The 10,967-nt window shown below is 61.0% G+C and overlaps 1 protein-coding gene across 2 annotated transcripts; it reads right to left on the reverse strand.

The window, feature by feature from the left end:
* Positions 1–471: 471 nt before the first annotated feature.
* DNPEP (aspartyl aminopeptidase) lies at positions 472–10,261 on the reverse strand. Of its 2 annotated transcripts, none has more exons than XM_084209525.1 (15): positions 9,912–10,261; positions 5,334–5,409; positions 5,169–5,257; positions 4,976–5,089; positions 4,527–4,652; positions 4,258–4,388; positions 3,820–3,904; positions 3,290–3,397; positions 2,985–3,062; positions 2,594–2,677; positions 2,147–2,307; positions 1,955–1,994; positions 1,507–1,608; positions 981–1,148; positions 472–587 (listed from the first exon to the last, which is right to left on the reverse strand). In XM_084209525.1, exons 1-15 carry the CDS (start codon positions 10,191–10,193, stop codon positions 537–539), a joined length of 1,695 nt encoding a protein of 564 aa, XP_084065651.1. In that variant the 5' UTR covers positions 10,194–10,261; the 3' UTR covers positions 472–536. The 2 variants fall into 2 exon arrangements, with proteins under 2 accessions (XP_084065651.1, XP_084065652.1); XM_084209526.1 differs by lacking the exon at positions 9,912–10,261 and adding an exon at positions 5,540–5,570.
* Positions 10,262–10,967: the final 706 nt, after the last annotated feature.

Consider the following 10,967-nt stretch of genomic DNA (forward strand, 5'->3'; position numbering starts at 1 on the left):
GCCCGCCCCTTCCCAGCCCTGCGGCCGCACTGGCTCCCGCATGGGACACGCCCCTGCGAGCAGCCCAATGAGCGGCGAGCGCGGAGCCGCACCCTCGAACCCCGCCCGGCGGCACCGCCCGGGCATCGGCCGCGGGCAGAAGGCAGCCCCCGGCCCGGGCAGGGACCCCCTGTCCCGGCCCCGGCGAGCAGCTTCGGGTCTGGTGCCGGCAGATCCCTGCACACACGGCAGGCTCGTTCCTGGGGAAACGGGAGGCCCCCAGCGCTGCACGAGACAAGACATCCTCCAGCCAGCTCTTCCTGAGCAAAAGCCGAGCCCCTTAGCTGGGACCCCCAGCACCCCTCGACAAGGGATTGTGGATGGGTGAATAGGCCCCGTTCACGCTTCCAGGGGAGAGCACAGGTGGGAGCCATGGGAGTCCCCAGGGGGAGCCACATCTGTCCGCCCCAGCCACACTCATGGACCACTCGCTGGCGAGACAGAAATGCTTTAATGGCCCCAGGACTAAACCCACTGCTACTCCCTCCCCGCCATGTTCAGTCGACCACCAGGCTGCTGCTGACCGTCGGCAGGAGCTCGAAGAAGCCCTGGAAGAAGAGAGGCTGTCAGGGTGGGCCGAGCAAGGCGGTGCAGGGTGGGGGGACAGGCAGTGGGGGCAGGCAGCAGCTTCATGTCACAGCGTCATAGTAGGCAGCTACTTGCAGCGAGCAGGACCACGTCGCCATAGTAACCCATCGCTGACTCAAGGCTAGCACCGGTTGCCATAGGAACTACTTAGGGATGGCAGTCACTGGGGAAGGCTGGGATGAGAGGGGGCACCTCCGGAAGCAGCCAGTACCCGAGCTGCTCCAGAGTTGGGAAGCTCTGTGGGATGGCTGGGTCCAGCCCCAAAGCAGGGATTGGTCAAGGACATGGGGATGTGGGAGAAGTAGAGGAGCAGAAAACGAGCTTTAGCACAGGATGGGGGACACAGGGCTCACCTTGAAGAGGGTGATGCTCTGAAGCACCCCCGAGGTGCAGCACATCTCCCGGATGGAATGCATGGCCAGCTGTGGGCAGCCAATGTCCAGCACACGCAGCCCCAGGCGGGAGGCCAGGATGGGGCCGATGGTGGTGCCGCAGGGTGTGTCATTGCGCACCATGAACTCCTGCATGGGGGCAAGACCTCAGCAGCTCCACATGCTACCCCATGGCCTCCCACATGGGCCCTCAGCCCTTAAGGAAGGCGACCTGGGGCAAGGAAGCAGCACCGACCCACGCCAGGGTTCAAAGAATGCTCCAGAGATAGGACACACTCAGGCCAGGCTCCATTCTGTTCACCAGCCTGCTCCCTGAGGCAGTCCTGGAGCTGGAGCCCCAGAGCAACAGGCAGCACAGAGACCCCAGTGGGGTCAGACATGGTAACAGGAGTGGGAGCTTTGGCAGAGGTTCCCTCTGATGAACCCTGGGGCAGGGCTGCAGCCCAAACTCCTGATGTTCAAGGAGGGCTCACCCAGCCCTGCTCACCTGCAGAGGGACACCCACGCGGGCAGCAATGTCCCGGATTACAGCTTCAGTGACAGCTGTGGAGGCGTAGCGCTGGTTGCTGTTCACTTTGATGACAGGGCCCTGCACAAAGGAAGGCACCGCAGGCCCGTGATGGGACCCAGGAATACTCAGTGGCCCTGGAAACACCCGTGCCCAGGCGATGCCGTACCACCCCAACATATCATCCATTCTCCCTTTCCTGGGTGAGCCCATGGGGATGGGGACAGTGTTTCCATGGGGACAGCCCCAGCTCAGAGCAGGGAGGAGCTCTATGGACAAGACTGCGATCCCAAGTGACTAACATCAGACATGTGGCTTAGCCAAATCCCATTGCAGGATAAACATTTTCCATTTGAATGCTGGGCTGCAGCGCTGCAGGACAGACAGACAGTAACCATCCTAGACCCAAGCAGAGGGCTGCCCTCACCTTGTGGAAGGCTGGACGATGATTCTCCTCATGCTTGTCCCTGCAAAAGAGAAGTAAGCATTTCACACTATAGCCTTCCCTCCCTGCAGCAACAAGGACTGTCCTGTCTGTACTACCTGGGGAGTGATGGGGATACATCCCACAGGTGGCAGGGCAGGCTGTCAGGCCTGTGGCGTGGCTCAGACTACTCACACATAATTGGGGTGCACAGCGTGGGCCATATCAGCACTGATCATGTAGGACTTGGCCACTGCTTCCTCGAAGGCTGTCAGGTTGTGCGGCGATGCAGAGATCCGGCGCAGCACCAGCTCCGTTAGCAAGGACTCTGCACCCTGTGCACTCTCTGACCCTACCTGCCAAGGATCACCATCAGCACAAGCCCGCAGCACCACAGGGGCCAGAGGAGTGACAGGGTGCTCCCTAAGGCGAGCAAAGCAGCTTCCTGCCACACCAGTGCTTCCCACCCCTGCCTGGGCCAAGCTCCATGTGGCTGTAAGCAAATCCCTGCTTCCTCCACTGGAGCGTGGGATCTGTCTCCCGCTAGGATGCTCTCTCCAATGCCAGGCATGGCTGGGGAAGAGCAGAGAACATGGAGCACCTTCTGGTGCCAGCCACCCCATGGCTGTGCCCCTCGCTCACCTCCTCGTTGTCATAGAGTGCGATGAGACGCACATTGGGCTCCTGGGAGAGGGACGAGGGTGCTGCACATGAGTCAATCAAGGCCTGCAGGATTAGGGGGGAATGCACACCAGCATGAGTGCCACTCATCCTGGGAATCTCAGGACTGAGCCATCAGGAAATCCCCCAGGAGAGTCCAAAGCATGGAGGAAGGGAGCTGTGGGAACACACATTGCCCAGTGACAGCAGGAGTCCCACACACCCAGCAAAGGGGGCATCCAACCCCAGGTCCTCTGACAATCTAGACCCATTCCATGAGAACACAACTGCCTGAAGGGCCTTTGGCCAGCCCAAAGCTGAGCTGGGGTGCACAGGGGCCACACTGCAGTCTCCAGGGTTTTTCCCCTCTCACCTGCAAGGCGCAGTAGCAGCTGTGCAGGTTGTCCAGACGTGGGGAGAAGATGAACTCATCGAAGGCACCACCCAGCGTCTGCAGAGAGCCAAGAGGAGTAGGGCACAAGTTCTGGGTCACCAAAAAGTACCTGCCACTGGGTTCCCATTCCAGTACCCTTATCTCTGCCCCTCAGGAGCAGCTCCCTCTAGTTCCATTCAGCTCCCAGCCCTGGCATGCCCCAGGCAAAGGACATGTGCCAGGTAACACCTGTGTAGTGCCAGCCTGTAGACTGCGTGCAGAGAGAGGTTCCTGCCCTTACTCACCGCTGGCTGTGTATCTGCCAGGCATAGCTCCAGCTCCACAATCTGCTCTGGTTTCACCCCCAGCTGGGGGCAGATCAGGGAAAGCAGAACAGGGCTGTGCCGCTCTGCCTGGGAAGAAAGCAGAGCTGTGGGCAGAGTAGGGAGTGGATGGCAGGAGAAACTCCTGGTTTCCCTTTGCAAAGCTGTCCCTGACCCCGCTTATGTTGGCAGATTCCTCTTTCCTACCAACATCTCCCATGTTCAAGCCCCCACCTCACCCAGGACAGTTCTGTGGCCCTGTGCTAGCTCCCCTCCCTGCCCTGCCTCCTCAGGGAAATGCACCCCTTCCACACTGGCTGCAGGCAAGGGTGAGAAGAGAGAGATGGCTGAACAGATGTGCCGTGTACACAGCTGTGAGGCAGACTGGAAGGTTACCAGCAGTCCAAAGAGAGAAGGGGAACCTGGTGGCAGGTCCCTGAGGACTCAAAATCAAAGGTGACAAGCATGAGGTCCTTGCAAGCATCCCTGCTGATCCTTGGCAAACAGCTCACCTGGGCCGCAGCACTGCAAGGTGTGGACTCCATAAGCACCTCCTTTTCCAGCTCCTCCTGCACTGCAGTGGCCAGAATGGGAACCCTGCGGGGGTCAGCAACATTAGCTCCCAGAGTTTTGCTCACCTCACCTGCTTTGGTCACACACTGCCAACCCTGCCTGGTGTGTTTGTCATTCCAGGGAATGACTAATATGCCAAATGGAGGAAGAATGCACATTTTAAGCACAAATCTATTGTGCTACCTCAGGACACTCCAGTGTCCTTTCCCAAATGCTTGGAAGCATCTCCTGGAAGTACTCTATGGGGCTAAAAGCCACTGCAGATCTCCCCACTGCAATGAGTGGCTGCCAAAGGGAGAGCTAACGCAGGGCTTTGCTTAGCTGTGTCCCAGCCCTCCCAGGGGCTGGCCAGGAGTCGGGGCTGAACCAGGCCTTACAGGTGGTGCTCGGTGTTGGGCCCGAAGTTCTCATTGATGCTGCGCTGCAGATGGATGGCCAGGTGAGGAATGCGGAGGATGGGCCGCTCCACACGTACCAGGCGCTGCTCCAGGCGCCCCGTGGCTTGGTCCTGAAACACAAGGAGGACTTCTGGGGCCAGGCCTGCAGAGCTGAGAGGCTGCAGCAGGTCCCACTCTGTGTGGGGGTCAGTGACCCAGTGCCAGAGACGCACAGCTATCTGATCATGCATGCCCTAAATCAGACTCACCTTTATGATCACCCTCCCGGCCACGGTGAGGTCACGGTCGAACCAGGTGTTCCAGATGCCCCCTCCATAGGTCTCTACTCCGACTTGCACTATGCCCACCTGTCCCCGCTTAGAGCGACGCTTCACCTGGGCAACAGCAGACATGTCACTGCTGGCACCATGAAGCGCTGGGGAACGGGCAGCTGGTGGGAACGGGGCAGCTCATGCCCAGAGCCTCACTGCTGATGCTGCCAGCACAGGGTGCTGCGAAGGGCTTGGCAGGACTGGGGATACAGAGGAGACAGCTGCAGGCAGAGCAATGCAGGGGCTGCTCTGGGTGACAGATTTGGGAGGTGTAGGGAGCCAACAATGATGCTGCAGGGCACAGGGGTAGTCAGGATAGTTTTTGTTTGTGGCATGAAAGTGGAGGACCACAGAGAAAGACTCAGCACGCAGCCGGGCGACCTTACCCTGAGGCAGGGGCTGTCGGTGTGAGCTCCTACCAGGCTGAACCCATTTCCGGGCTGGAACTGGCCGCCGACGGCGAAGGCGATGAGGGTGGAGTAGTTCCTGGTGATGAAGTACTGGAGGCAGAGGGGTAGAGGTGAGACGCCCCGTCCACCCCCGGCTCCCGCTGCCCCGTCCCACCCGACCCAGCCCAACCTTCTGCGCCGGCCGCACGTCCCAGTGCTCCGTCTCCTTCAGCTCCTGGAAGCCGGCCTGCAGTAGCCGGCTGCGGCATTCGGCCACCACTGTGGGGGGAAGAGCCGTCAGGGCCGCCCGCGGGAAGAGGAAGAGGGCTGGGGAGGGGACCGGGCGGGTGCTCACCGTGGTACGGCGACGGACTGCGGTTCACGAACTTCACCAGTTCCTGCGCCGCCGCCTTCGAGCCCTGCGCCGCCGCCTGTGGGCACCGCCGTCACCGCACAGCACCGGCAAAACCCCGCCCCGGGCCGGGACCCCCGCGGGACCGGAGACCCCGACCCGGGCGGCACCGACCCGACCCCGTCCCGCGCCCGCCGCCCGCCCGCTACCTGCATGGCCGCCACCGCCCCGCGCCGGCCCGCCCAGCGCCCCCTGCGGGCCTGGAGGAACGCGCGGGCTGCACCCCGGACTCCGAACTCTGCCCCCGGCAATCCACGCCCCGCAATCCGCACCCTGCACCCCGCAATCCACACCTTGCACCCTGCAATCCACACCCTGCATCCTGCAATCCACACCCTGAACCCCGCAATTTGCACCCTGCACCCCGCAATCCACACCCTGCACCTCGCAATCCACACCCTGAACCCCGCAATCCACACCCTGCATCCCGCAATCTTTACCCTGCACCCCGCATTCACCCCCTGCACCCCACAATACACACCCCGCAATCGGCAATGTGCACCCTGCACCTCCCACGCTATACCGCTTGCCACGCAGTTCGCGCTCTCAGCCTCTCCCCACACCGTGCAATCCACACCATGCACCCCCCCACCCTGCACCGCGGTCCAGGCCAGGCAAACACAGAGCCTGACAAGGCTGGGGTACAGCTGAATTAAGGGTGGGTGGAAGAGGGACACAGCTAGGAGGGACAGGGGTGGGAAGCAAGGGGCAGGGACAGGCTCCACAGCAATGCTCACTCATCCTGCCCCGGTGTGCCACAGTTCTAGGACTAACTGGGGGAGCAGGGATTGCCCCAAAATGGGGTTTGGCCTGCCTGCAGAGGGGTGCAGGTGCACAGGAAAACACACTCGCTTCCCCAAGGCTGGGTGTATTTGGAGTGGGGTGGGTCACAGCCAAGCTGCAGGCCCCCATCATTGTTGCTCCCCTGCCTTGGAACTGCCTGGCCCCCACAGGGAACAAGGCACAAACCCATGGTGCCATGTTGGAGACAAATGTCTCTGAGTAACAGCAATGCACTGGGAGAGTTGGTGCGGTGGCAAGGCTGTCAGCTGCCTGTCTGCCCCAGGGGCACTCCCAAGGGATTGGACTCCCTGGCCTTGAATGGATTAGGGTGCCTCCTGCCCTTGTCTGGGTTCCCTTCATGGGCTGGATGCAGCAGCAAGGTTTTGGGTTTCTATCAGTCTTTGTGCATCATTTCCCAGCAGGATCCTTTCTTCCTAGTAATGGGTACATGGCCTTGGGAGATGGACGTGGCAGCCTGTGAGTGCTGCACGGGGCCCAGGAGTTGGGTGCCAGCCGGATTCCCAGCTCCTGAGTCACCCGTGTGGGCACCCTGTTAGATGGAGACGCTGTCCGTGTTCTGAGGACTGGAAACTGGTGGTCCTGTTGCCCCTGACCCTGTGACCTGTCGTGCTGAGAGCTCCTGACAGCTCTGGATTTATGCTCCCAGCCCCTAACACCTGCCTCTCCCCACCACCAAATGGGAACGAGCACTCCCACTGCCTGGCACCCTGCAAACAGACAGCTGGAGGGTCTCCATGTCAACCACAGCACAACACAGGGCCAGGCCCCCCAGGCCAGGCTGGAACCGGGCTGGGGCCAGGCTGGGAGCACCCAGCACTCCAGCCCAGAGCTGGGATACGTGTGTCAAAAGGGACTTGTATGCCAGGCAGCCATCCCCACGCTCCTCCTGCCAGCATCACCCCCCCTGCTGCCAGAACCCAGCTCAGGGCCAGGTGCTCTTGAATGGTTCCCAGGCTGTGCCTGAGGGACATCTGAGGACATTTAGAGCCCTGGCTCCCAGCCGGTGGATGCCCAGAGCGGATGGGTACCCAGTGGGTGCTCAGGGCGGATGGCTCCCGGGATGTGTGTGTGTGCAGGGGCAGGGTGTGCCGGGCTCGGGGGTGTCAGAGCAGGAGTGAGTGGCAGGGCCGGGTGTGGCCTCCGTGTAGCCCTGCCGCTGTGAGCAAAGGGCAGTGCCTTGGCGTGCCACAGCTATTCCCGGCACAGCGGGACTTCCAGAAAAAGCTCCTGATGGCTATATCCGGGTGGGCTCTGACTCACCCCTGGCTGGGTGCCAAGGGCTGCACAGCACCTGCTATGGTTGCCCCCTACCCCATCACCGTGCTCCTGGGAAGACAGTGCTTCTGTCCCCCATCGTGTGTTGCCCCACGGATCATCCAGTGCAGTGGGGAGCCACAGGCAGCCCTTCCAAAGCGGCATCAGCTCCTCCTCCGCATGTATGCACCCTGCTGCTGGGCTCATGTGTGTGCCCAGGGGTGCCTGGCAGGGAAGGGCCAGTAGGGACAGGGCACCGTGGTCCTTCCTACATCCCCTGGCAGCCCAGGTGGGGTTCTGAGCAGGCTTTGTAAGAGAAGTGTTCCCTGCTGGCAGTAGGCTCTGGGGATGGGCAGGCAGTGCTTAGCCCTCCCTGCTGGAAGGGGTTAATGGAAAGATGGCCCAGGACAAAGACTGTAAACACAGCAGAGATCCAGGAAGTGCCACCCCCTTCTCCCACTGCCTGCCAGGCTGCCTGGACCCCCCCTTGCCAGCCCTGCCAGGATGAGCAAAGGGATGGCATCCATCGAGGCGGTCCCCCGCATCCCGGCCCACGTGTCTGAGCATGGGAAAGTGAAATCAGCGCCCAGGAATTGCTGGAGGCTGCGTGAGCGGCCGCCATGCCTTACGTGAGCCACCAGCGATGCAGCCGGTACTGCTACCTCATCTCACTGGCATGGCTGATGCTATCGAGGCCTGCAGCATCCTCATGGACACTGAGCCACTCCGTCATCCCCACGTCCACATGGATCATAAAGGCAGCTGGGCAACTTTAGCATCTCCACACCACTGGGCAGGTGAATGTCCCCATGGACCATGAGGGCAGGACACCCTTTAGCCTGCCCCTAGGCAGCAGGGATGGGGGAACATCCCCAACATCCCCATGGACCACAGGTCCAGTGTAGAGGAGTGATGGGGCAGGTGTATGCATCAAGCAACCGCATGGACAAGGCAGTAGCTGGTCTTGCCCATCACCTACACGACTCAGGGCAACAGCTCACCCCCAGCATGCTCATGAAACATGGAGGCAACAGCTCACCCAGAGGACATACAAAGACCGAGGGAGGTGAACAAACACCTCCCAGCATCTATACAGTTTGCATCTGGACACCCCTGGCATCCATGCTTGCCGCAGGGGCGTCCAGGCACCCCCAGCGTTCTGTGCCACTCACAGACAGGACAATGTCCTCAGCATCCCCATCTCCTGGGGACACGGGGGTGGGGACCAGGAGCAAACAGACAGTCTGTGCACCCCCTGGTCCTGAGCTCAGGAAGAGCAGGTGTGGGGGGACTGGAGACTTTACCCACCAGCTCCTGGGACCCCAGCAGGCCAGGCTGGGCCTTGGTCCAGGCAGGGAGGGAGAGCCACCTCCTATTTAGACAATAGCATGCACCATGGATCCGTCAGCACTGGGGAATGGGCCACACAGTCCTTCCCTCTTAGGGTAAAGGCGCCTGGGAGGCTCATGGCTGTAAAAGGAGCGGGATGAAGGAAGACAGCCAGGGGTCAGGAGGGAGGGGAATGGACACCCCCGCTGCTTCATTCCCATTCTCATTCTCATTTCTCAACTCACCCTTGAGCTAAGGCCAGGCATAAGGGGGCATTGGGTCCTGGTGGCAGGGCATAGGGACAAGGAAGGGCCAGCACCCTGTCCCCACATCCTGTCTAGCTTCAAGCCCCAAGACACCCACAGCCCAAGGAGGCTGTGCCGGGTTTAAATCCTGGGGGAACAGCAGGGAGGGAGGGCCAGGAAGGAGGGGCAGCTGCAGGATGCAGCTGGCTTTGCTCACAGGGATGTCATGACCAGAGGGAGTTGTTTGACATTCCAGCTCCAAACGCCTTCCTGGCAGCAGTCTCATCCAAGACTTGATGGAAACTGGGACCAGGCCAGTGCGGGGGTTCAGGAGCCACTTCCCAGCCTCCGCTGGTCTGGGTCAGCCTGGCCTGGGATGGAGCTGTGGGGAGGCTACACGGGCTGGACAGGACAGGAGGCAGCCCTGCACTTCTGGTCTCCTCAGCCTCCTTACTTTCTGCAGCCTCTGGGTCTTTAGCTGGAGCAGAGTGTTTGGCATCTTGTCCTTGGGACTCAGGCGGGGTCTCTGGTCCTGCTCTTTATCCCTCCTTCCTGGCATGCTCGGTCCCCCAGGCAGACGGGGATTTCCTAAGAGGCTTGTCCACCCTCTGCATGGGGCCCCTGCTTGCTCAGAGCCGTACCGGAAGGCTGTCACCACAGCTAAGGAAAGGCCACTCCAAACAGTCTACCCTAGAGCAGGGTCAGGAGGATGCTCCTAGTTAACCCCTCTGAGCTGCTTCCCCTCCAAGCAGCAGTGCCCAAGAGTGCATTTCCCCTCCCTGGAACACCCCAACCCTACCCCCACCTGCTCTGTGGAATGAGGATGGGAACAAGGGCTACCCAGGCCTGAGATGGGATTTGCATCACCTTTTCATTACCTGAAACCTACCAGGGCAGGGTGCCAGGCACCAGTCCATCCTCCCCACAGTCCCAGCTGGCACAGCAGTAGGGTGGGGTCATGGAAAGAGCTGGCTGAACTCCGTTCCTGGTGGAGTGCTGTCCCAGATGCCGAGTCCCCCTCACAGGGGACCCACCTGCCTGTCTGCACACCAGCTAAGGGCCGCTTGCTGGAACTTGTGGCACGGGCAGGGCACACGTGCAGGGCTATGGGATGTGCAGGGCATACTCGGAATGGGGCCAGAAGGAGGAAGGATGCTGTCTGTTTTTCCATCTACTCTCCCCCCACAAGCCCCCCCTTTCTTCCATTCTCTCCCTGAGCTGGGATGAAACAAACTCATCTGGAAATACCTTCCCTTTTAAAGGCAGGCTCCTCCAGGCAGCTTGTACTCTCTGGGAAGACGCTACATCACTCTGCAATTGGGAGGCTGGGAGAGGCTCCAGAGATGGGGGCTTGGAGGAGCAGGAGGGATACAGGGCACTGAGCATCTGCCCACCTGCCTGTCTGTGGGACCCAGACTTTAGCTGACTGCCCAAGTGACACAGAGCAGGGAGGCAGCAGGGGGGACTTCTCCCAGAGCCAGGGCAGTGGAGAACGCTTCCATGAACAAGTCCGAGCCGTTGCCTGATGCTGATGCTGCCATGGGTGAGCCATGGCATTGCTTGACTTCTGGACAGGACAGAAGGTTGGGAGGTGCAGGGCCAGGCAGGGCTGAGTGCAGTCCTGCTGCTGAGTCACCCTGTGCCCAGTGGCACAGCGGGCCCCTCCACCAGGGCCTTCAGGGACAAAGGCGCTGGGGCTGAGCCAGCTGACGTCAGCCAAAACAGCCCAGCTTGGACAGAGCTGGGGGTCACCAGGTGTGCTGGGGAGTCTGGGGAGGACGGGGTGTTGCCCTGGCAAGGGGACCCCTCATGAGGGTTTCCCCCAGCACAGGCAGCCTCTCTTAGGATGTCCTTTTCAGCTGTCATGAGTTTGTGCAAGGCCCTGAGGGTCCCTGACCTGGCCCACCACTTGTCCAGGAAACTGGAGTGGGGCTTTTTAGATGGA

Source organism: Fringilla coelebs, assembly GCF_963513975.1.
Source record: "Fringilla coelebs genome assembly, chromosome: 7".
Taxonomy (NCBI): Eukaryota; Metazoa; Chordata; class Aves; order Passeriformes; family Fringillidae; genus Fringilla; species Fringilla coelebs.